The sequence below is a fragment of the Zalophus californianus genome, chromosome 1 (genome assembly GCF_009762305.2).
Source record: "Zalophus californianus isolate mZalCal1 chromosome 1, mZalCal1.pri.v2, whole genome shotgun sequence".
Classification (NCBI taxonomy): Eukaryota; Metazoa; Chordata; class Mammalia; order Carnivora; family Otariidae; genus Zalophus; species Zalophus californianus.
Genome location: NC_045595.1, coordinates 93223453 through 93250477, shown reverse-complemented (window position 1 = coordinate 93250477; position 27025 = coordinate 93223453). Strand labels below are relative to the sequence as shown.

Genomic DNA, 27025 nt, shown 5'->3' with positions numbered 1-27025 from the left:
TGTCAACAATAAAAGTAACTAGGTCCAAAGTGAGTTCAAAATGGAACACATTATACCAGTGGTCTCTTAGTCTCTTGGATAAGGATAGCAAGCCAGCTTGGGGCCCTTGAGGGGACCCTACTGAGTTATGCAAATTAAGACCTTATATAATATTTTATATTTGGAAAGAGGATGCTGAGGCCCCATAAGGATACAAGGTGTATAGTACCTGATGCCCTGGAGGGGGTTAACAGGGTTCTGATGCCCTGTGAAGGCACGCCTCTGCTAGAGACCCCTAGATCTGCAGAGCTCCAGAGGAAGATGGACTCACAGGGCGGGTAGAAACATTAAGCAAGAGGATAGAATTTTTATTTCAAGAGGGTAATTGGACTCCAACGTAAGAATCTTAAAACAAGAAGTCAACATTTCAGGCTAAATAGAGTGGACCATGAAAGAGGCTTGGCACACACTGGAAGGGAGAAGTAAGGCTATTTTATTGGCAACCCTTGGCGAGGTGGGGGGGAGGGGATCTACCAGTTCCCTCAAGAGCTTCCTACCAGCCCTGCACCCACTGTCCTTAGAGGTCAACTGCAGAGAACCTCTACTGAGACCACATTCCAGAGGGCCAGCTTACGCCTCCATTTACTCTTATCACGGCATAAAGTCCTGGATTGAAGAGCTACCCTACGTAAGTTTAATACTGATACAGTCAAGATTCTGGAGTCCAGAGTAGCAACCACTTGGCAGCCCCTCCGCCCCACTGACTTGCCTCCGGACTGAGGAGAAATGTCCCTCCAGGTCCGGCCTCGCCCTGCAGCTTGGGGAGAGGCCCAGTCCCCGGCTGCTGAGAACGAACTGAGAGAATGCCTGGGCCTCCATGGCAGTCCTGGGTCCCTGGTGGCCCCCATGGCACCCCTCTCTCCCCACCCCGCCCCCTCGTCTGCGTGTGAAGCGACCATGTCTGCTGCGCCAGGCCTCACAATTCACACAGGAATCCACCTCGCAATCCAGCGCACAGCATCACTCGGTCTGCATTACCTCTCCATAATAATCTCATATATCAAAGCTGGGAGAGACCCCGGCTCTGCCTGTGAGCGACTCCGTTAGACACTGCATATCATTATCAGAGCCCCTCGCTCCCTCGGCTTCGTATGCAAACTCCTGAGCTCCCTGGAGTCCTTCCCGAGGAAAGTGCCCTGCTCTACGGACATTTGTTATTTTGCGGGTGAGGACGCTGAGGCTCCACCGAGACCGAATCAAATTAACGGCAGCCACGAATTGGCGGCAACCAAGACCTACATTGACACCTAGTGGCCTCTCTGGGAACTACAGGCGCTCTGGCGGGTTGCTCGGGAAGGGGCTCGGAAACCTGAACAATGCCACTGGTCTAGATACTAATATCCAGAAAGAGGACTGAATGGGAAACAAATATTCACTTTCAACACCGCTGTGGTGACAGATAAACCCACACGTCATGTTCAAATATCTTACCTTGGCAAGGAGAGGGAGAAATTGAAGCCATGACTCTCTCATCCCATCTCAGGATAAAGGCAGGTCATTGAGAAAGAGAAATGGAGGAATTGAATCGAACACGTAAGTGGAATCCAACTTTACATTGCATATTCCTCTGACGTGGGAATCTGTCCTACCTATACTCACACAAATGTGCAAAGATAGTCATTGCAGCAGTGTTTGGAATTTAAAAAAGAAAAGAGGGGCGCCTGGGTGGCTCAGTTGGTTAAGCGTCTGCCTTTGGCTTAGGTCCTAAGTCCAAGGTCCTGGGATGGAGCCCCCGCCCCCACCGTCGGGACTCTCGGCTCTTCGGGGAGTCTGCTTCTCCCTCTCTCTCTCTCTGCAGCTCCCCCTGCTGCTCCCCCAGCTTGTTCTCTTTCTCTCTCTGTGTCAAATAAATAAATAAAATCTTTAAAAAATAAAGAACAGAACCTAATAAGGCCATATACACATATGTAACAATATGTGTGTAACAATCTAGATGACAAGTCATACATAAATACACATATGTGTGTATATGTGTGTGTATATACATACAGTATACATGATACGACTTTTTTGTTATTGTTACATAACTCAGTTTTACCTTTATTTGGAGTTTCCTTTCCTCCCAATGGCAGAAAGTAGAATCGTGGTCTGTCCAGGATGAAATCAGGCATTTTATATTTAAACTTAGTCAATGCATAAGTTTTCTTTCCTTACCTCGGCCCTTAGATTTAGGGGCCTATCTCATATCACATTTTAAGGGGAAGGTGTCTGCTCCCCAAATCTCCAAATGAAGGTTTATCACTGACCCCTCCGTTCCCGAGTCCCCAAACTTTATCTCGAGAGTTCTAGAACACATTGTATGTGATATCTAACCCCCTGTTCATATTTAATAATCTCTTGGTCTCATTGCAAAAATGCTACTCCCTCTTTACCTCTTCAATATGTAACATGATATTAAACTTAAAAGTAATATCCAAATATTATAACTGTCACCCATTGAGAGGCTATAAAAAGGGTTGAGTTGTTGGAAATTTCAAAGGATTTGTGAGGAGGATGTCTCTGGAGAGCTGCTAGAGTGCTCTGAGTTTCACTGCTGGGGAAAGGTGAAGTGGGGGCAATTTATCTCTAAAGCCCAACTTTAGGATTCCATGCAGAGAGCCTAAAATGTGCTCACTGCCATTGGGGAATGAAGAGGGTGGGTGCCTGGCTCACTCTGAGGAGGCCAAAGGGCCTGTGAATGCAGAGTAGATGGCAACATCTGGGAAAACCAGATGCCAAGGAGGAAAGTGCAGCTGTGTACTAGTTTGGGTTCTCCACAGAAACAGAACTAGATACATAGAGAGATAATAAGGAAATCAGTTCACATGATTATGGAGGATGAAAAGTCCCAAGATCTGTGTTGGCAAGGAGAGCAATGGTGTAAGTTGCAGTCGGAGTCCCAGTCTGAAGGCAGGAGGAGACTGACATCCCCGCTTGAGGACCAGCAAAGAGAGAATTCTTTCTTACTCAGCCTTCTTACTCTCTTCAGGCCTTCAGTGGATTAGATGAGGCTCACATACTCTGGAGAGGGCAATCTGCTTTACTCAGTCTACCAATTCAAATGTTAATCTCACCCAGAAACACCTTCACAAACACACCCAGAATGTTTATCCAAATATCCGGGTACCCCATGGCCCAGTCAAGTTGAAACAAAATTAACCATCACAAGCGCACTCCTTGTGAAATTGGCATTCATATGCCTCGCCTTAAAACATGCTTTATCTCTAAATAAGGATAATAACAAGGTCATAATGCCACCCAACATGATATAACTATCCCACATACAATTAAAACCACACTAACTCTCAAGGAGATAAAGTCCTTGTGTACTGTTTACTTCTCTCTGATATCCCATAACTTAAATACTATGATATAAAGTCAGTATATCTTATGTTGCCTGATAAAGGAATAAGAGAGGGAAGAAAACAAAGATATTTGCTTTATACACTCACACACACCTATAAACATATCCATAATACAGTGAGGAGGAATACTTGTGACAGACTCCTCATTTCTGTATCTGGTCATGTGGTATTTATAACCATCTTCTTCTGCTACCTGTTTCCTTTGTCTTCAACAAGCACCTCAGCTGGCTCTTTACCTGCTGAGGTGACTCAAACCCTCATTCCTGAAAGATCTGGGCCATTAGTGGTCCTGCCTGGGTTGGACTGTTATGGTTTTCCATTGAGCTTAATCACAACACATGGTAATAGTAGGAGATACCCTAAGGGAACTCCTGTATTCCATACACTTTGTTACCTCCACCGTAGAGTAGGAGTCCAGTTTCCCCATTAGCCCGCACTGTAACTCCTTCCTTTGCCTCCTAATTCAGAGACATGAGGACTGTAAAGTAGCCACACAGTGGTCTTAACTTCTAGTTCAATGGTGGAGGCTTTCCTCCCTCTGTAACTAAGAGCTCTAGGCCAACAGAGCATAAGGTCATGAGAACAGGAAACCCAAAAATTTTGCTTTTGGGTCACTAGAGATAATAATGAGTGGTGCCACTCCCATTTCCACCTCTTGATTCTTGGGTGCATGAATGTTGGCTTGGGAAAAAGGGTACTACTTTATATAGGACACTGATTCAGAGAATAAATAGTCTTGTGAAGAGCCTTGCCCTAGTCCTGCAAAGGTATTGCCATCTAGTTGGTAAGTGAGTCTTCAAAAGGCCATTCCATAGTTCCATCAAGCCACGTGCTTCGGGATGGTGTAGAACATGGTAAGATCAATGAATTCCACATATGCATGGGTTCATTGCAGCACTTCTTTTGCTGTGAAGTTCCTTGATCAGAAGCAATTCTGAGGGCACCTGGGTGACTCAGTTAAGTGTCTGACTCTTGATTTCAGCTCAGGTCATGATCTCAGGAAAGTGAGATGGATCCCTGAGTCAGGCACCATACTCAGCACAGAGTCTGCTTGAGATTCTCTCTCTCCCTCTGCCTCTACCCCTCCCCTTGCTTATGTTCTCTCCCTCTCTCTCTCCCTCTCTCTCTCGCTCAAATAAATGAGTAAATAAAATCTTTAAAAAAGAAAAAGAAGAAGAAGAAGTAATACTGTGTGGGATACCATGACAGTGGATAAGGCATTCTGTAAGTCCATGGGTGGTGGTTTTGGCAGTATGCAGGGAAGGCAAATCCATAAGCAGAATAAGTGTCTATTCCAGTAAGAAAAAAGTTCTACCCCTTCCATGATGGAAGTGATCCAATGTAATCAACCTGCCACCAGGTCACAAGCTAATCACCCCAGGGAACAGTGCTATATGGCATTCAATGTTGGTCTCTGCTAGAAGACTGAGCACTATCAGTGGCCACAGCAAGGTTGGCCTTGATGAGAGAAATCCATGTTACTGAGTCTATGCATAACCTCTATCCCTGCCACCATGGCCACCTCATACATGAGTCCATTGAATGATGACAGGAATGACTGGGGAAAGAGGCTGAATGGAATCCACCTAATGGATCATCCTATCAACCTGATTATTACAATCCTCCTCTTCTAAAGTCACCATTTAGTGAGCATTCAATGGGACACAAATATCTTCATGTTTCTTGCCCTTTCAGAGGCAAGAAACACATATCCACATATCTCTTCCCCAAAGTTTTTGTTACCAATTTTTCAATCATGTTCCTTCCAAGTCCCTAACCATCCAGCCAAACCAGTGGCCACAGCCATGAATCAGCATATATTCACACATCTGGCCATTTCTCCTTTCCAAGCAAAGTGAACCACCAGGCACACTGCTCAAATTCTGCCCACTGGGAGGATTTCCCTTCACCACTGTCCATCAGGGATATCCCAGAGAGGAGCTACAGTGCTACAGCAGTCCACTTTTGGATAGTGCCTGTATAATTATAAGCCAGGCCCAAATCCTCTCTTCTTCTGATCATAGGGAACTCTCCATGAGGCCAAAGGTGCAGGCTGAAAGGGAAAAGTCAATGTAGCAAGAGTAGGGATCATGGACGTTTGGGCTACTTCCTCATATAACTTACTTGTATCTTCTGGGCCGGCTGAGGCCCAATCACAAATATATATATGCCACTTCCATTTGATGATGGAGTATGTTGTGTCCAACTTTATGGCTTGGTGTGTCAGATAACACCCAGTTCATGATTGGCAGCTCAGCCACGTGGTAAGTTTGTTGCCCATAGTTAAGCATTTTATCTCTACTAAGGCCCAGGAGCAGGCCAAGAGCTGCTTCTCAAAAGGAATGTAGTTATCTGCTGAAGATGCCAGAACTTTACTCCAAAATCCTAAGGGCCTGTGCTATGATTCACCTGCAAGGGCATGTAAAAAGTTCCAAAAAGCATCTCTATCTGCCGCTGATGGTTTTAAGCCCCACTGGATCTGCAGAAGCATATGGCCCAAGCAGCAGAGCAGTTTGCACAGCAGCCTGGCCCTGTTGTAGAGCTTTCTCTTGTCTGGGCCCCACTCATAACTAGCAGCTTTTTGGGCCCCTGTAAATGGGCTAGAGTAACACACCCAAATGAGGAATATGTTGCCTCTAAAATCCAAAGAGGCCCACTAGGTATTATGCCACATTTTTGGTTGTAGGAAAGGCCAGATGCCTTGGAAAAGATGTCTCAACATGTCCTACACTACTGGACCCCTAGAAATTTCACTGAGATAAAAGGCCCCTGAATTTTCGGAGGGGGAGACAAACCATGAGAGACGATGGACTCTGAAAAACAAACTGAGGGTTCCAGAGGGGAGGGGGGTGGGGGGATGGGCTAGCCTGGTGATGGGTATTAAAGAGGGCACGTTCTGCGTGGAGCACTGGGTGTTATGCACAAACAATGAATCATGGAACACTACATCAAAAACTTATGATGTAATATATGGTGATTAACATAACAATAAAAAAGAAGGCCCCTGAATTTTAATCAGATTTATTTCCCACCCTCTGACACACATATATTTGACCAATAAGTCTAGAGTAGTTGCTACTTCTTGTTCACTAGATCCAATTAGCATAATGTCATCAGTGTAATGGATCAGTATGATACCTTAGAGAAGAGAAAGGTGATCAAGATTCCTGTGAATTAAATTATGACACAGGGCTAGAGAGTTGATATACCCTTGAGGTAGGACAGTGAAGGTGTACTGCTGGCCTTCCCAGGCAAAAGCAAACTGCTTTGGTGATCTTTACTGGCAGGTTTTGAGAAAAAAGCAATGGGAAAATCAATAGCTGCACACTAGGTACCCAGGGATGGGCTGGTTTGCTCAAGCAATGAAACCCTGTCTGGTACAGCAGGTGCACCTGGAGTCACAACCTAGTTAAGTTTACGATAATCCATAATCCACTGTCATTCTCCAAGATCCGTCTGTCTTCCAAATAGGTCAAATAGGTGAGTAAAATGGGGATATAGTGGGAATCACCACCTGTGCTTCTTTCAAGTCCTTTATGGTAGCACTAACCTCTGCAATCCCTCCAGGAGCTTGGTATTGTTTTGATTTACTATTTTCCTACTATTCATTCTAAAACAAGGGAAATAAACACAAGATGTGGTCAAGGTCCCAGTGGGTCCACTATGAATCAAACCTAAATTAAAACTCCATCAAATCACCTGACCTCCAGGGATGCCTGGGTGGCTCAGTCGGTTAAGCAGCTGCCTTTGGCTCAGGTCATGATCCCAGGGTCCTGGGGTCAAGTCCCATATCGGGCTCCCTGCTCAGCAGGAAGCCTGCTTCTCCCTCTGCCTGCCGCTCCCCCTGCTTGTGCTTGCACTCTCTCTCTCTCTCTCTCTCTCTGACAAATAAATAAATAAAATCTTTAAAAAAAAAAAATCACCTGACCTCCATAACTCCCTATCTTTGACTGGTGGACCACAGTGATGTTTTGGGTCTCCTGGAGTTAATGTCAATTCAGAGTCATGTCCAGTGGTCCCCAACAGCTCTGATTATTTCCTTTTCCCCAGTGCACAGTTGCCCTTCTAAAGGCCATAAATCCCTTTGGGGAAGACTGGGAGGAAGATTCACAGTGTACATTTTTGGGTGTGTACCAGGGTCCTCCTAAAGGAGAACTAGCCTCCCCTTCATTCAGGGGGGTCTGGGTTCATAAACTGGCTCAAGTTCGGGAATTGATTGAGGAGCTAGGACTCTGTTTTTATGATTCAGGTTAAACTTGTTCACTTGACTTAGAACTTTTCTTATGCAGACCAAGTAAAAATTTCGTAGGCTTCCTGTCTACTTTCACCTCTAGGAACACCATGAGCAACTAGCCAACACCATAGGTCAGTCTGAGTTGGACTATTCTTGATTGCTGCTTTGACTCTGCTGTCCACTGCAGTAACTACACTCACCTTGCCTTTGGCAGCTGAGTGCCACCACTTTTGCTCACTGTGAGCCACCTTTTGGTCCATGTTTATGTTAACCAAACGAATTGTTAGAGCCCTTCCTAACTCCTTGAGCTTGCAGCATAAATGCAGAATCTCTGCTTAGTGAACCTATATCAATAAATTCGACATGATCCAAATTAATGTTCCTCCCACTATTACCACACACCCTCAATATCCATTCCCACATGTTCCCCAGATTTCTGTCTACACAAATTAGAAAACTCAAGTAGTCTTTTGGAGTGTAGTGCATCACCTCATGGGTCACACTTGGTACCTCACCTTTAGGGACTGCTGGGATTTGAGTCTAGTTATAGGTCTAGAAGCCAAAATGGGAGGTGGCTGTGGGGCCTGAGAAACTCACCATTGTCTTGCATGGCGACTGCCTCAGGGGTGGCCATTATAGCTTCCTCAGCCAATGCAGAGTTAATTCTCTCAGTAGGGTATCACTATCACTAGGGGTGGGAAGCCTGCTTCTACTGTGGGTAGGGAGTCCTCTTCCACAGGCAAAAAAGATTCATCAACATTTGGGGGCTCAAGGTCCCCAGCTTCATCAGGAACTTCCTACACACCTCCAATTCAATCTACAGGATCCCATTCTTTCCCAATCTATGCCCTCACTTTAATACCCTGCAAGGCTGGGTGTTCAATTTACATTATAATTCAGCCTATTGCAGGGTAAGATTCTGCATTTGATTTTCAGCAATTTCAACTCTTCAGCTATAGTAGATAAGAGTCTCTTTCAGGGTACACATAGAAGCTTTCAGGTGATTTATGTGGCATTTGAGCTGGGAATTCAAATCCCTGAGCTCATCCTTTTCTTTTGACACTTTGTCCAGCAACATTAGAAGCAACCAGCCAACCTCATTAGATTTGTTATTTTTCAAAAAATGTTAGAAAATACTAAATATACAGTTAACCAACTCCTTGTTTATTAGTGGTTGATTAGGAATGTCCAATAATGATATTTTGCACATCTTTATTGGCAAATTATGCCATGGATTATCAGTGTCCTCTTTACTATAGGAAATAGAGTCATTAGCATGTTTAAACCTAATTAGATTAGAGAACCAATTCCAGAAACCCCCAAACCAGTTCAGAAAATTCATCCTTAAAATTCTGTTCCTCTAGAACCACTCTCAGTACCAAAATCTGTATTAGTCTGGGAGTTAGAGATGGATCAATAGATAGATAACAAGGAATTGGCTCGTGGGATTATGGAGACTAAGAAGTCCCAGGATCTTTACTTGGCAAACTAGAGACCCAGGAGAGCAATGGTATAATTTCCAGTCTGAGTCTGAAGGCAGGAGGAGACTGATAACCCAGCTTGAAAACAGTAAAGTAGAGAAAGAATTCTTTCTCACTCAGCCTTCTTATTCCATTCAGGACTTCACTGGATTGGATGAACCTCACCCACATTGGAGAGGGCAATCTGCTTTACTCAGTCTACCAATTCAAATGTTAACCTCATTCAGAAAAACCCTCACTGACACAACCAGAATAATGTTTATCCAAATATCTGGGCATTCCCATGTCCCAGTCAAGTTGACACATAAAAGTAACCATCAAAAGCTGGAAAAATTAAATTCATTGCCTACATCATGGACTTACAGTCTGAGAATTTCAACAGAAAAGCTTACAAAGAGCTCATGAAAGTGTCCATAGGAGAAGGAAATCAGCTTTAAACCTCAACCAGTCCCAGGGAACCCAAACTGAGCTTTCAACTGTTCCAAACAAGTAAGTCCCTTCCTGAATCCCCTTTCCACTCTATCCTTCTTGAAATCCAGTCTCAGATGGGCCCATAATGGCAGCAGGTGCAGGAAGAGGAGGTAAAAAGGAAATGGAAACAGACCACACACTTCCCTGAAGTAAGGAACCCAACCTGCTAAAGACAAAAGAAGCTTTCTCTCTCATAAGAGTTCAATGTTTTTATTACTGGGAATAGGCAGTTTTAATTATGACTTGAATTAAAGTGACTGTGTTAAAGTGACTATAGAGCTTTCTATCACCTAAAAGTGACCCCAAAAGTCATCAACTGACAAGGAAAAAGAACTGCCCACCCAGGTAAATTTTTTTTAACATTTTTTTTAAAGATTTTATTTATTGGGCACCTGGGTGGCTCAGTTGGTTAAGCAACTGCCTTCGGCTCAGGTCATGATCCTGGAGTTCCAGGATCAAGTCCCGCATCAGGCTCCCTGCTCAGCGGGGGGTCTGCTTCTCCCTCTAACCCTCCCTCCTCTCATGTGCTCTCTCTCTCTCTCATTCTCTCTCTCAAATAAATAAATAAATAAATCTTTAAAAAAAAGATTTTATTTATTTATTTGAGAGAGAATGAGAGATAGAGAGCACGAGAGGGAAGAGAGTCGGAGGGAGAAGCAGACCCCCTGCTTCTCCCTGCTTCGAGCAGGGAGCCTGACATGGGACTCGATCCCGGGACTCCAGGATCATGACCCGAGCTGAAGGCAGTCGCTTAACCAACTGAGCCACCCAGGCGCCCCATACCCAGGTAAATTTTAAGGGAGGATGGAGATACCCCATGAGTCAGTAGATTTTCAAAGTATCCATTATTTCCATCTCTTGTGTTATGAATTTTTCTGGTTGCTGAGTCTGAAATATGCCTCATAATGAATTTCATCATGTCCTTTGTCATTTTTATTTTATAGCTCATTCTGCATAGCAGTGTTTTCCATGAACAAGGCCTTCTATGGTAGATACTTCTGCAGCTATCTTAGCCTATTCCTCCTAGTTTACACACTCAGGACTAGGTCTTATGGAGTTTCAAGTATTTTCTCTAAGCCAATAAAATTCCTGATGCTTTTCCCCTGTGCAGGACCAGGCCAGACAAAGATGCCCCTTTTTCTTCCGGCACCATGGGCAAGCAGCACACTTCTGGAGTGTTTTCAGTCCCCGTTCACTAAACAGACAAGACAACCAGCCCCAACCTCAGCTTCAGGCAGTGAGCATGGATCCATTCTCCTGCCAAGCTTGGGGTATAGTTATTTCCATTCCCACATGAGCTTTGAAGCCCAACCTATATATACACCCAGTTCCTTCTACCCTTGGGCTATCCTTCATCAGCTTACTCTATAGGTTTATTCTTCACTATTGGTCCACAAAGATTGTGAGTGTGTGTGTATGTGTGTATCATCTGTCATTCTTCTGTTTGGAGGAGGTTACAGAGAGGGTTTGATGTGTGCTCACTCCATCATCTTGATCAGATGTCTTCCAGTCATGCCTCAGACACTACTGAGCTAGACAAGCAGGATATATGCCCCAGCCCCAAGTCACCTCAGTTTTGCAACAGAGTGAACAAGCCCATCTCTACAAATAACTACATTTTCCCCTAGTGATGGGAAGAACTTGCTTACTTGCTTATTATTGGCTTTGGCAGAAATCCCTCCCTCTCTTGTCCTGCCTGCCCAGAAGAGGGGACTCCTCTCCATGAGAGCTGATGGAGGACAGACTATTCCACATTGTGGAGAGTCCCAGTGCCAGAAGCTTCCTCAAGCCCTCCCTTTCACAGTGGGACACTTCAGAGGTGGTTCAGGACTTTCAGATAAAATCTCAGGTGCAGATGCTGATACCACATATGTCAGCCTGCTACTCCAACAGGCTCAGAAGGCTCTGTGCCTCCAATGTGCGGCTCTCACCAGGCTCCTATTCTTTCCTGAGGTTGCATCATCAGCCCAGCCTGGCTGATCAGCCCAAACTTTGAATCTCCAACAACCAATTAACGTAAGAAAAACAAGAAGAGGGGCCTGAGCACTCCCATTGGGGCAGGTGGAGAGTCCAGACCCCGAGAGGCAACATGGATGGCGCAGGAACTACATTTGCTTAGGATAGAAGCAGCCCACACAGCCACAGCCCTCACACCTCAGCAGCCATACGAGAGCTGAGCAACTGGCCAATCAGCAAGAAGTTCAGTTGACTAGAACCACTGCATACCAACTGCACACCAGACACTGCACTAAAAAACTTTACATACATTTTCTCATTTACTCATCTACCCATCCTGATGGAAAGTAATGTCAGTCCCATTTTTCAGATGAGTAACTGAAGCTCAGAGAAGCTAAGTAATTCGCTGAAGATCACACAGCTATTAAGTGATAGAGCCATAATTCAAACCTAGGGGGTCTGAAGACTGAAGCTGCATTATTGGTCCCTCTGCTCCCACTGCCTCTGGTAGTGGGGTTCTCCAGGATGTTAAGCTAGTCCACCCCACGTCAGCTCCCACAGAGTGGTGTCCACCTTCCTGGGAGGGACAAAAAGAACATGGACCTCAGTCTAGGCAGTGGGGAGTGAAGGAAGGCTGTATCATGGAAGGAGAGAGCATCCCCCAACCCCACAGAGGCAGAACAAGAGGACCCTCAAGGACCCCATTTGAGGGGCGCCTGGGTGGCTCAAGCGTTAGGCGTCTGCCTTCGGCTCAGGTCATGGTCCCGGGGTCCTGGGATCGAGCCCCGCATCGGGCTCCCTGCTCAGCGGGAAGCCTGCTTCTCCCTCTCCACTCCCCCTGCTTGTGTTCCCTCTCTCGCTGTGTCTCTCTCTGTCAAATAAATAAATAAAATCTTTGGGGAAAAAAAAAAAGGACCCCATTTGGACTTGCTGTCTAATAGGGTCCCAGGGTTCACCTGCAATCAAAGCTCCCAGGTGTCTCTTACTGGAGGGTAGCCCCACAGTCCAGTACAGCCCCACCCTGGAAAGGCAGTCCAGATGCCTCCAGCTCTGCCTTGAGGGAGATTATGGGCATTTGTGTCGTTTAGGCCTTGGCATTAGGCAGACACCAAGTAACCCCAGTAGCCTGCTTCTATGACCCAGGCTCTCCTTACAGTTGCCTGGTGCAGGTCCCTCGCTCCTCTGACCTGCACTGTGGCACCTGCACAGCCTGCCCTGGGCCAGGCAACCTTTGGCTGCTGGGACCTCCGGGCCTTTTGGGTTCAGACCAGTCCCAAAAAGGAAGATGATGTATGGCTGCTGAGGCCTGAGGGGCGGGGCTGATGGGCTACTTCTATGTAGTTCCTGAGTCATCCATGTTGCCTGCATATCCCTGGGTATAGAGAGTGCCCACTCCCTGAAAATCTTTTCTAGTAGTAGCTTTATACCAGCACCAATCAGTCCCCACTCAGAATGGCTACCTGGATATGGTTAGGGCTCCTGCAGAAAGCAAGGCTCCCAGGTGTCTCTTATTGGAGGATGCTCTGACCTTCCCACGCAGCCCCACCCTGGCAAGGGAGCCCATATTCCTCCAGCTCTGCCCCCAGGGGAATATGCACATTTGTGTAGGTGAGAGCTTGGAGCCTTGAGCCCCCACAGCTTGCAGCCACTTTGTAGGGCATCTCCAGACACTTGCCCTGTACCAGGTCCCTGGCTCCCCTGACATACCTGGTTCATGCATGCCCAGCACACACGCTGTCGGCCTGCCCAGGTCAGCCCAGGCCCTCCAGGCCTGTGGGCTCAGGTCGGTCCCAAACCACCTGCACAGCCTCCTGAGTGAAGGGAGCCCAACTCCCCAAAATTTATCTGAGGCGGCTGCTCTAAAGGGGCAACAGTCAGTCCCCATTTGGACGGGCTGCCTGCTAGGGTCCCCGGCTTACCAGTCATCAAGTCTCCCAGATGTCTCTAGAGAATGGTACCTGGGCAGCCCACCGGGCCTCGTCCTGACTAGGCAGTCCAGACTCATCCAGCTTCTCTTTCAGGGGGATTATGTGTGTTTCTGTAGCTAGGGTTTGGAATTAGGCATTGCCAGATAACCCCAGTAGCTCCCTCAGGGAACTCAGCCTCTTCCTACAGCTGCCGTGTTTCCAGTGCTGGCTCCCCGGACCTGCACGGCTCCCGCCTGCGCAGTACACACCCCATCGGCCCACCCAGTGCAGCTGGGGCCCTCCAGGCCTGTGGAGCGCAGCCGGGTCCCAAACCACCCGCACACCCTCCTGTGTGGAGGGATCCCACCCCCCGAACATCTTTCAGAGGTAGTAGCCTTTAACTTGCAACAGTCAGACCCCATTTGGGCTGCCTGATGGGGCCCAGGGGTTTGCCCACATTCAAGGCTTCCAGGTATCTCTTGTTGGAGGGCACCTCAACCGTCCAGCACAGCTCCCCCCAGCAAGGCAGCCCAGGTGCCTCCAGCTCTGTGTTCAGGGGTGCATGCACATTTATGTAGGTTAAGGCTTGGAATGAGGCAGATGTCGTGTGACCCCAAGTACCTGCTCCTGTGATCCAGCTTCTCCCTACAGCTGCCCTGTTCCAGAAGCTTGGCTCCCTGACCTGCAAGGCCTCGCACACTCATTCCGACCCCATCAGCCTCGGGGAGCCTGGACACTTGAGGCCTGTGGCACTTGGGCCGATCCTCAACCCCCTGTGCCTATGGTCATAGCAAGGAACCAGCTACATTAGGACAAAAATGTATCTCTAAACAGGATCAGGCTCCAGCTCAGTGTTCTGAATCCTAGCCACCTTCTGAATAATTGCAGGGTTTTGTTCTCCTTTTTTTTTAAATTTTTTATTGTTATGTTAATCACCATACATTACATCATTAGTTTTTGATGTAGTGTTCCATGATTCATTGTTTGTATATAACACCCAGTGCTCCATGCAGAGTGTGCCCTCTTTAATACCCATCAGCAGGCTAACCCATCCCCCGCCTCCCCTCTAGAACCCTGTTTGTTTTTCAGAGGCCATCGTCTCTCATGGTTCATCTCCCCCTCCGATTTCCGCCCCCTTCATTCTTTTGTTGTTTGTTCGTTTGTTTTCTGAACAGCAGATTACTACCGCCCCCCAACCTGCCCCAGGAGATCCTTCTTCAAGTCATCTGAGGACCCCGCATGCGTCCTTGTTAACATTCCCTGAGTCAGTCTGGCATGCTGGCATCTGCTACCCCAGCCACTCCTGACTTCCTCTCCTTAATTCTTTCCTCCTGGACCCATGCTTTTGGAAGGAGTAGGCTGCCCCTTCCACTTCTTCTCATTCCTTTCGAAGCTCTGGGCAGTGGAACCCTCAGCCCCCACATTTAACACAGCCATCCTGCCAAACCCAATGGCCTCTTCCCCGTACGGCACAGGAGGCTGACAATCAACCCCACCGCTTGCAGTTCAGCTCCCTCGAGTTCCAGGAAACCGCAAAGATGAAGAGACAGAACAAACTGACAGACCCTCAATCCTCTGCTCACACCTCCCGACCTCCCTCCACACAGCCAGCCGCTCATGCTCTGGGACTGCTGCTCCCACTGCTTTCTGGACACGTGGCACCCCAAACCCCCTATATTCCAAAACACACTCATTATCCTTGCCCCAATCACAGGCCACTCCGCCTTCCCAGTCTGTCATTCTCCCAGTTTCTCAGGCCCTGGACTCAGGAGTAATTCCTACCTCCTCTGTCTCCTTCATTGGTGATGCACATTGACTACAAACGGGGTCAACCGCGTAATTTGTGGGGCCCCCTGTGCATGAAGCAGAAAAAACGTCATTAAAGGCGTATAAAAAGCTTTTCCCTTATGTGATCTTTTTCTATGCCTGTCATGGTGGTTTTTATTTGCTGTTTAATGTGTTCTAAGTAAAAAAAAAATTTTTTTTTAATTTTAATTAGTGCAAATTTTACTTCTCATTTTTACATTGCAAATATCAGAGCATTTAGCTGTTGCATGGAGTCACCAAAATTACATAATTCCTATTTCCTGCCTTGTCCCCAGAGGGTGCCACAAGCTGGCCAGAAGAGACAAACACAAGCCAGACTCAGGAAGTTTGGAAGGCCGGAATCCATTAAAACTTAAGTACTAAACATCAACTTTATGGGTCTTCTTAATACATGAGTATCATCAAAGATAATTCCACTGGATTTTGATATTTTTATGTGGCCCTGTCTGCCTCAGGGTTATAACTTACAGGGTCAATCCACTTCTGTTCCCTTGAAACAGAAAAATTCCTCCTGAGACATTCGTGTTTACTAGTTTCTGTTTTCTATGTCTATGCAATCGAGAAGACAGTAATCCAACAAAACACTTTTTTTTTTTAACCTTCTCTTAGTCTACATGATTTAGATGCGCTCTGCATTCCATTTAATGCCCCTGCCTTCAGGTTTACTATATGTCAACAGACCTCAGCCAATACTCTTATTTCTGATGTTCAAGTTGTCCCAGCTTTGCCGGTGGGAGCCCCTTCTAGGTTGGTTCTTGTGTCCCTTTGATTCCATTAATCCATTTAAACTCTCCTGCTTCCTGTGCTTTTCTTTCTTTTTTTTTTTTAACTTTAAGTGATTTATTTCTTAAGTTGCTGAAAATGATAGCATCCTGGAAACACGGGCTTATCCATGGTTATAAGTGCTGTTTTTGTTTTGGTGAATGTTAAAAAACAAAAACCATTTATGTATGTATTTTAAGTATACACACAAAAACCCCCTAAATAAACAAAAAATCCAGAATGGTCCTTAGGCATATAGGAGTTAAACACAAATTCTGACTGAGTAACGACCATGAAGATTTCCCCCAACATTTAGAAAAGGTGTTCTCTAATGCGGGGGGATAATATACCATGGTCTCAAATGTTTTTTTTTCTGTTAAAGGAAGCAACTACAGAAAGCTTTTATTTGTTCAAAGTAACCAGTGCTATAGATGCAAAAAAACCCCAACAACTCCCCCAATACTACTTCAAAACAAACATATCGAACTTGATTTCCATTAGAATGTTATTTCTTCACACTAATAAATCAAAAAACAAAGACCCGGATTTTATATATATATATAAAGCAATACAAACAGTTATTGAGCTTCATCTTCTGGACAAGAATGCCAAGTTAGTCTCTCTTCATAAAAAGCAATTACAATCTGAGGACACTTCATATTTGCCTCTTTTGCCAGCACCAAGTCTGCCTCATCTGAATCTTTCCACTTCATGAGAAACATTAATTCTCTACTGCTGTCCGTGGCACCAATTATTCGTTCAGGATCAAGACCTCTGGCAAAGCCTCTTGGTTTATCAGCAGCATCTCTTTTCTTCTTTGATTTGCTATCATCAGATTCACTGTCAGATAAAGATTTTCTTTTTGTACCATCTTTTTCTTTACCAGCTTTTTGAGAATTAAGAAATGCTTCAATTAGGGGGGCGGAGCAAGATGGCGGAGGAGTAGGAGACCTGGATTTCCTCTGGTCTCAGGAATTCAGCTGGATAGGGAATCAAACCATTCTGAACACCTACGAACTCAACAGGAGATCGAAGAGGAGAGTAGCAACAACTCTCTGAACAGAGAAGCGACCACTTACTGGAAGGTAGGACGTGCGGAGAAGTGAATCCGAGGCGATATTCGGGAGGATAGACGGCGGGGGAGGGGCCTCCGCCGGCCGCTTCGGGCAAGTGCTAGAGCCGCGGAGCACAAAATCGGACCTTTTAGAAGTCGAATCCGCTGAGGGACGTCGCTCCAGTGGCTAAGCGGGGGTGGAACCCTCGCGGGACAGTGGGGTCTCAGGACCCTTGGGGTCACAGAAAGACCGGGGGAGCCTGAGTGCGGCAGAGCTCCCAGGTATCGGAGCGGGGAAGCCGGCTGCAGAGACGGAGCCGAGGAGCGGGCTCTCAGCTCGGGGTGGCCATAAACTGTGATCCGCAGCCCAGTCGGGCCACTGCTCCTCCAGCAGGGACCCAACAAGCGGCAGAGCTGGGGAGACTCCCCTCCTCCCCCGGGGAGGAGTGGCGTGGAAGCTCACCGCAGGGATCTGCTGGGTTTGGAGACTCCACACGGGGTCGGGTGCCAGAGATAGAAACGCTCGGTCACAGGCCGGGTGAGCACGGAGTGCGGCCGGAGACCGGGGACACGGGAGTGACTGCTTTTCTCTGGGGGCGCACTGAGGAGTGGGGCCCCGAGTTCTCAGCTCCGCCTGGTGGAGATTGTGAGGCCACCATTTTCACCCCGGTCCTCCAAAGCTGTACCGAGAGCTTGCAGGGAACAAAAGCTCCTGAGGGCAAACCCCAGCAGCTTGCTTAGCCTGGACCGACAAGGGTGGGGCAATTCAGCCTCCGGCAAAGACATCTGGAAACCACAGCAATAGGCCCCTCCCCCAGAAGATCAGCATGAACAGCCAGCAAGCCAAGACCAAGTTTACCAATCAAGGAGAACGGGAGAACTCCAGCACTAGGGGAATACTGCACATAGAATTCATGGCATTTTTTTTACCATGATTCATTAGTTTATCAAAGTTAATTTTTTTAACTGTTTTTTTATTAATTTTTCTTTTTCCCGTTTTCAACCAATATCTTATCAATCCCTTTTTTAAAAAAATATTTTTTATTTTTCATTTTTCATTTTTAGAGTCATATTTTATCCCTTCATAGTAGCTACCCTTATTTTTGGCATATATATAAGTTGTTCTCTCTTTAAAATTTTGAGATACAGTTTCTTCTAACAGATCAAAATATACCCTAAATCACTAGTGTATGGCTTTGTTCTAGTCTCCTGCCTGATCACATTCTCTCCCTCTTTTTTTCTTTTTTTTTTAAATCTTCTTATTTCTTTTTTCAAACAACTTCTTATCTTATCAATTCCTTTTATAAAATCTTTTATAATTTTCATCTTTACAGTCATCTTCCATCCCTTCATTGTATCAACCCTTATTTTGTACATATATGTCTTTCTTCCTTTAAAATTTTAGGCTTGCGGTGGTGCGCGCGCACCGCGGCAGCAGCACGTGGCAGGTCCAGCGGGTGTGAGGCGGTGGCGGCCCAAGCCTGGCCCAGCCTCGTCCCGCCGGGCCTTGACCCCCAGCCTGCCAGCCAGCCCACCCGGCACACCGCGGCGCCACCCTGGCCCGGCCACAGCCCCAGCCTGGCGCCTCCCGAGGGAGCGGTGCCACCAGCCGAGCGCAGGCCGGGCCATGACCGACTTCAAATTGGGCATCGTGCGGCTCGGCCACATGGCCGGGAAGGCCCGGATGGAAGTAGATGCAGATGGAAATGGTGCTAAGATATTTGCATATGCCTTTGACAAAAACCGAGGAAGAGGGTCAGGAAGGCTCCTTCATGAGCTGCTGTGGGAGCGGCACAGGGGAGGCATTGCTCCTGGGTTTCAGGTGGTGCACCTCAATGCTGTGACTGTGGACAACCGCCTGGACAACCTACAGCTGGTGCCGTGGGGCTGGCGGCCCAAAGCTGAAGAGACATCCAGCAAACAAAGGGAGCAAAGCTTATACTGGCTGGCGATCCAGCAGCTTCCCACGGACCCCATAGAGGAGCAGTTCCCTGTCCTGAACGTGACCCAGTACTATAACACCAACGGGGACGTGGTAGAAGAGGAGGAGAACTCCTGCACCTACTATGAGTGCCATTACCCTCCCTGCACGATGATCGAGAAGCAGCTCGCGAGTTCAACATCTGTGGGTGCTGCCAGGTGGCCCGGTACTGAGGCTCGCAGTGCCAGCAGAAGGACTGGCCGGCTCACAAGAAACACTGTCGGGAGAATAAGCACCCCTTCCAGCACGAGCTCGAGCCAGAGCAATGACCAGGCTTCCCGAGCTTCCTTGGGCACAGCAGACACGACTGGTGGTTGACCTGAAGGTGTGAAGAAGCCAGTGACACGCACCCATGGCCACCGCCACGGAGGCCCCTCATCGTGGGTACTTTGTGTGGGCACAGTGCTCCCCGTGGTGTTCCGCTCCAAGCAGAGACAGCTGGGGAGGCTCCCACCAGGACACTTCTCATTATTTATATGTTAATATGTTTGTAAACTCATGTACAGTTTTTTGGTGGGGAGGCAGTGGGAGGGTTAGAAATTACAAATAGAATCATTTGCTGTAATTCTCAAAAAAAAAAAAAATTTAGGAAGCACTTTTTTCTAATAGACCAAAATACGCCCAAAATCTAGCGTGTGGCACTGATCTATGCACTAGCCTGATCATATTTGATCATATTCTGCTTTTTTTGTATTGTTCTGTTTTTGTTTTTTATCTTTTTCTTTTTTTTTTCCCTCTTTCTTTTTTCTTTCTTTCCCTTTCTTTTCCCCTGGTTTCAGGTCTTTTCTGATTTCTATAGAGTATATTTGCTGGGGACGTTGTTAACCTGGTAGCATTTTGTTCTCTCATTCATCTATTCTCCTCTGGACAAAATGACAAGACGAAAAAAATCACCTCAGCAAAAAGAACAACAGGTAGTACCGTCAGCCAGGGACCTACTTAATATGGACATTAGTACAATGTCGGACCTAGAGTTCAGAATCATGACTTTAAAGATACTAGCTGGGCTTGAAAAAAGCGTGGAAGTTATTAGAGAAACCCTTTCTGGAGAAATAAAAGAACTAAAATCTAACCAAGTTGAAATCAAAAAGGCTATTAATGAGGTGCAATCAAAAATGGGGGCACTAACTGCTAGGATAAATGAGGCAGAAGAGAGAATCAGCGATATAGAAGACCAAATGATGGAAAATAAAGAGGCTGAGAAAAAGAGAGATAAACAAGTACAGGATCACGAGGGCAGAATTTGAGAGATAAGTGATACGATAAGATGAAACAACATTAGAATAATTGGGATCCCAGAAGAAGAAGAAAGAGGGGCAGAAGGTATATTGGAGCAAATAATAGCAGAGAACTTCCCTAATGTGAGGAAGGAAACAGGCATCAAAATCCAGGAGGCACAGAGAACCCCTCTCAAAATCAATAATAATAGGTCAACACCCCAACATCTAACAGTAAAACTTACGAGTCTCAGAGACAAAGAGAAAATCCTGAAAGCAGCTCAGGAGAAGAGATATGTAACCTACAATGGTAGGAATATTAGATTGACAACAAACCTATCCTCAGAGACCTGGCAGGCCAGAAAGGACTGGCATGATATCTTCAGAGCACTAAACGAGAAAAATATGCAGCCAACAATACTATATCCAGCTAGGCTGTCATTGAAAATAGAAGGAGAGGCAAAAAGCTTCCAGGACAAACAAAAACTAAAGGAATTTGCAAACACGAAACCAGCCCTCCAAGAAATATTGAAAGGGGTCCTCTAAGCAAAGAGAGAGCCTAAAAGCAGCATAGATCAGAAAGGAACACAGACAATATACAGTCACAGTCAGCTTACAGGCAATAAAAATACAATGGCACTAAATTCATACCTTTCAACAGTTACCCTGAATGTAAATAGGCTCAATGCCCCAATCAAAAGACACAGGCTATCAGATTGGATTAAAAAACAAGACCCATCAATATGCTGTCTGCAAGAGACTCATTTTAGACCCAAAGACACCCCCAGATTGAAAGTGAGGGGGTGGAAAACCATTTACCATGCTAATGGACACCAAAAGAAAGCTGGGGTGGCAATCCTTATATCAGACAAATTAGATTTTAAAACAAAGACTGTAATAAGAGATGAAGAAGGACACTATATCCTACTTAAAGGGTCTATCCAACAAAAAGATCTAACAATTGTAATATCTATGCCCCTAATATGAGAGCAGCCAATTATATAAGGCAATTAATAACAAAAGCGAAGAAACACATTGACAATGATACAATAATAGTGGGGGACTTTAACACCCCCCTGACTGAAATGGACAGATCATCTAAGCCAAAGATCAACAAGGAAATAAAGACTTTAAATGACACACTGGACCAAATGGACTTCACAGACGTATTCAGAACATTCCATCCCAAAGCAATGGCATACACATTCTTCTCTAGTGCCCATGGAACATTCTCCAGAATTGATCACATCCTAGGTGACAAATCAGGTCTCAACCGGTGCCAAAAGACTGGGATCATTCCCTGCATATTTTCAGACCACAATGCTTTGAAACTAGAACTCAATCACAAGAGGAAAGTCAGAAAGAACTCAAATATATGGAGGCTAAAGAGCATCCTACTAAAGAATGAATGGGTCAACCAGGAAATTAAAGAAGAATTAAAAAAATTCATGGAAACCAATGAAAATGAAAACACAACTGTTCAAAATCTTTGGGATGCAGCAAAGGCAGTCCTGAGAGGAAAGTATATAGCAATACAAGCCTTTCTCAAGAAACAAGAAAGGTCTCAAATACACAACCTAACCCTACACCTAAAGGAGCTGGAGAAAGAACAGCAAATAAAGCCTAAACCTAGCAGGAGAAGAGAAATAATAAAGATCAGAGCAGAAATCAATGAACTAGAAACCAAAAGAACAGTAGAACAGATCAACGAAACTAGGAGCTGGTTCTTTGAAAGAATTAACAAGATTGATAAACCCTGGCCAGACTTATCAAAAAGAAAAGAGAAATGACCCAAATCAACAAAATCATGAATGAAAGAGGAGAGATCACAACCAACACCAAAGAAATACAAACAATTATAAGAACATATTATGAGCAACTCTATGCCAGCAAATTAGATAACCTGGAAGAAATGGGTGCATTCCTAGAGATGTATCAACTACCAAAACTGAACCAGGAAGAAATAGAAAACCTGAACAGACCTATAACCACTAAGGAAATTGAAGCAGTCATCAAAAATCTCCCAACAAACAAAAGCCCAGGGCCAGACGGCTTCCCAGGGGAATTCTATCAGACATTTAAAGAAGAATTAATACCTATTCTCCTGAAACTGTTCCAAAAAATAGAAATGGAAGGAAAACTTCCAAACTCATTTTATGAGGCCAGCATTACCTTGATCCCCAAACCAGACAAAGACCCCATCAAAAAGGAGAATTACAGACCAATATCCTTGATGAACATGGATGCAAAAATTCTCACCAAAATACGAGCCAATAGGATCCAACAGTCCATTAAAAGGATTATTCACCACGACCAAGTGGGATTTATCCCTGGGCTGCAAGGTTGGTTCAACATCCTCAAATCAATCAACGTGATACAATACATTAACAAAAGAAAGAACAAGAATCATATGATCCTCTCAATAGATGCAGAAAAAGCATTTGACAAAGTACAGCATCCTTTCTTGATCAAAACTCTTCAGAGTATAGGGATAGAGGGTACATACCTCAAGATCTTAAAAGCCATCTATGAAAAACCTACAGCGAATATCATTCTCAGGATAGGTCAGGAACGTGGCAGGGATGTCCACTCTCACCACTGCTATTCAACATAGTATTAGAAGTCCTAGCCACAGCAATCAGACAACAAAAAGAAATCAAAGGCATCCAAATCGGCAAAGAGGAAGTCAAACTCTCACTCTTTGCAGATGATAGGATACTGTATGTGGAAAACCCAAAAGACTCCACCCCAAAACTGCTAGAACTCATACAGGAATTCAGTAAAGTAGCAGGATATAAAATCAATGCACAGAAATCAGTGGCATTCCTATACACCAACAACAAGACAGAAAAGAGACAAATCAAGGAGTCGATCCCATTTACAACTGCACCCAAAACCATAACATACCTAGGAGTAAATTTAACCAAAGAGGCAAAGGATCTGTACTCAGAAAACTATAAAATACTCATGAAAGAAATTGAGGAAGACACAAAGAAATGGAAAAACGTTCCATGCTCATGGATTGGAAGAACAAACATTGTGAAGATGTCAGTGCTACCTAGAGCAAACTACACATTCAATGCAATCCCCATCAAAACACCATCCACTTTTTTCATAGAAATAGAACAAATAATCCTAAAATTTGTATGGAACCAGAAGAGACCCCGAATAGCCAGAGGAATATTGAAAAAGAAAAGCAAAGCTGGCAGCATCACAATTCCGGACTTCCAGCTCTATTACAAAGCTGTCATCATCAAGACAGTATGGTACTGGCACAAAAACAGACACATAGATCGATGGAACAGAATCGAGAGCCCAGAAATGGACCCTCAACTCTATGGTCAACTCATCTTTGACAAAGCAGGAAAGAATGTCCAATGGAAAAAAGACAGTCTCTTCAACAAATGGTGTTGGGAAAATTGGACAGCCACATGCAGAAGAATGAAACTGGACCATTTCCTTACACCACACACAAAAATACACTCCAAATGGTTGAAAGACCTAAACGTGAGACAGGAGTCCATCAAAATCCTAAAGGAGAATATAGGTAGCAACCTCTTTGACCTCAGCCGCAGCAACTTCTTCCTAGAAACATCGCCAAAGGCAAGGGAAGCAAGGGCAAAAATGAACTATTGGGATTTCATCAAGATAAAAAGCCTTTGCACAGCAAAAGAAACAGTCCACAAAACCAAAAGACAACCGACAGAATGGGAGAAAATATTTGCAAATGACATATCAGATAAAGGGCTAGTATCCAAAATCTATAAAGAACTCATCAAACTCAACACCCAAAGAACAAATAATCCAATCAATAAATGGGCAGAAGACATGAACAGACATTTTCCCAAAGAAGACTTCCAAATGGCCAACAGACATATGAAAAAGTGCTCAACATCACTCAGCATCAGGGAAATCCAAATCAAAACCTCAATGAGATACCACCTCACACCAGTCAGAATGGCTAAAATTAACAAGGCAGGAAACCACAGATGTTGGCAGGGATGCGGAGAAAGGGGAACCCTCCTACACTGTTGGTGGGAATGCAAGCTGGTGCAACCACTCTGGAAAATAGTATGGAGGTTCCTCAAACAGTTTAAAATAGAGCTACCATATGATCCAGCAATTGCACTACTGGGTATTTACCCCAAAGATACAAATGTAGGGATCCGAAGGGGTACGTGCACCCCAGTGTTTATAGCAGCAATGTCCACAATAGCCAAACTGTGGAAAGAGCCAAGATGTCCATCGACAGATGAATGGATAAAGAAGATGTATATATACACAATGGAATATTATGCAGCCATCAAAAGGAATGAGATCTTGCCAATTGCAACGACATGGATAGAACTGGAGGGTGTTACGCTGAGTGAAATAAGTCAATCAGAGAAAGACATGTATCATATGACCTCACTGATACGAGAATTCTTAATCTCAGGAAACAAACTGAGTGTTGCTGGAGTGGTGGTGGGTGGGAGGGATGGGGTGGCTGGGTGATAGACAGTGGGGAGGGTATGTGCTATGGTGAGCGCTGTGAATTGTACAAGACTGTTGAATCACAGATCTGTACCTCTGAAACAAATAATGCAACATATGTTAAGAAAAAAAAAAAGAAGATAGCAGGAGGGGAAGAATGAAGGGGAGTAAGTCGGACAGGGAGACGAACCATGAGAGACGATGGACTCTGAAAAACAAACTGAGGGTTCTAGAGGGGAAGAGGGTGGGGGGATGGGTTAGCCTGGTGATGGGGATTAAAGAGGGCACATTCTGCGTGGAGCACTGGGTGTTATGCACAAACAATGAATCATGGAACACTACATCAAAAACTAATGATGTAATATATGGTGATTAACATAACAATAAACAATTAAAAAAAAAGAAATGCTTCAATTAACTCTGGACAATCTAAATTTTCTTCAGGTTCCCAAGTATTGTCAGCATCTGTAAATCCCTTCCACTTCAGGAAATACTCCACCTTCCCATTCACTACACGTTGGTCCAGTACTTTTTCCACCACAAATTCTTCAGGCTCTGCCTCTTCTACCACTTTACTCTTTGCATTTTGTTTCTTTCCCATTTTTTGCAATGTAGTTTTATTGGAGACCATTTTTTATTGCAGACTTGAAGAGCTATTATTCACCGCCTCCGAGCTGCTCTGGGTCCGGGGTCTGCGGCGTCTCCGGCCCTGCGCGCCTCAAGCTCCAGCCACATCCGAGGAGGAGGGGGCTGGGGAGCTGCGCGCCGGGCAGCGGCTCCTCCTGCTTCCTGTTCTTGTTGTTTAGCTGTTCAGTTTCATCTTGAACTTTCGGAATCTGCCATTTCTCCCAAGTGCTTTCAGTGGGAAAAGAGAACTACAGGCCAGAATGAGCGTGCTGAGATGCGCTGTCGGGTGACACGTCTCCCTGGCCACTTCAACAGACGAAGAGACAAAACAGAGGTTTTCAGTTTGCTATTCTTGTTCTTTTAAAAGTATGAGTTCATATCGATGTTCCCAGTTCAGTTCTAACAATACAGTATTCCTACTCAAATCCTTGATTCTACAATGGTACTTCCTTTTCTTCTATGCCAAAAAAATCTAGAATCCTAACAAAATAAATACAATTGCCTATTTTATTTGTCTGAAAAGAAAGTAATTCTAAAATAGCTTTACAACATTAATGCAAACTATCTAATTACCTAACAAAGTTCAATTTTTCTAATACTTATTTTTTGTTTGTTTCTAGGTGCCAAATTTGCCAAAAAAAAAAAAAAAAAAGTCGTTGCTCTAGAGTCACTTATAATCTCTCACTCACATTTGTCTCTGTGAGTCCTTATCTGGCATAGAGTTTTGGTTCAACCATTTTCTTTCATTTTCAATCCGAGAGCCCTAGCATTACAAGAGCCGACCGACCAAAGCTCTTAGGAGTTGGAGACTGGCAGCCACTAGGAGAAAGAAGGCCCTCTCTGACACAAGATGATGGTGAGACCTCCAACAGTATGGTGGCCAAAATTCTGCATGATGGTTGCATTTCACCATTATCTGCCCATCTACCATGGCTTAACCCAGAGGTATAATATCAAGATTGGTACACATGAGTTCTGCCTCCTATTAACTAGCCTATCCAATCTATATTACTTTCATGTATTCAGTTGTTTTTTTTCTTTTTTTGTAAAATCCTGTTCTAATCTTCTAAGCTTTTTAATTTATCTTGCTCCTTTTATGAACTATAAATCCGCCCTTCTTTTATAATGTTCAACATTCCCTTCCCAGTCGAATATACCGTGTTATGTATTGTTACCTCAAGGTTGGCAGTGAAGAATAAAAATCAATTAGTAGTGTCTTAAGTCCAGTCAAAGCTTTTAATTTTCTCACAAACGGATCAAATTATTTATGATTATCCAAGAACAGTACCTATAAATGCTGTATATTAAGATTTTACCTGAAATTCCTTTTGACTCATGGGTCAAAATTCAGACTTTGCTTCATATACATTATTATTGCCCTTATTTTAATTATTGATCAACAGAGAGTAAAACTCCAAATTCTCTGAAGTCTCTGGAAAGTACAATTACCAATTACCTTCATTTTATACAAAATTCAAACTTGCCAAAGCCAAATAAGAATGTCATAAAATACAACCAGATATACTTCAATAAAGTTTCAATTAAAAATGCATAGCCAGGGAGGCCTGGGTGTCACAGTCAGTTAAGTGTCTGACTCTTGGTTTAGGCTCAGGTCACCATGTCAGTGTTGGGAGATCCAGCCCTGTGCCTGG

General features: G+C 44.9%; 1 protein-coding gene and 1 pseudogene across 1 annotated transcript; one reads left to right on the top strand and one right to left on the bottom strand.

The window, feature by feature from the left end:
• Nucleotides 1-16599: 16599 nt before the first annotated feature.
• On the bottom strand, nucleotides 16600-25510 carry LOC113916891 (chromobox protein homolog 3-like). The gene is made up of 2 exons (XM_027584046.2): nucleotides 25152-25510; nucleotides 16600-16925 (listed from the first exon to the last, which is right to left on the bottom strand). The coding sequence occupies exons 1-2, from the start codon at nucleotides 25375-25377 to the stop codon at nucleotides 16600-16602; spliced, it is 552 nt and encodes a 183-aa protein (XP_027439847.1). The 5' UTR covers nucleotides 25378-25510.
• Nucleotides 18703-19325, top strand: LOC113916890 (annotated as a pseudogene).
• Nucleotides 25511-27025: the final 1515 nt, after the last annotated feature.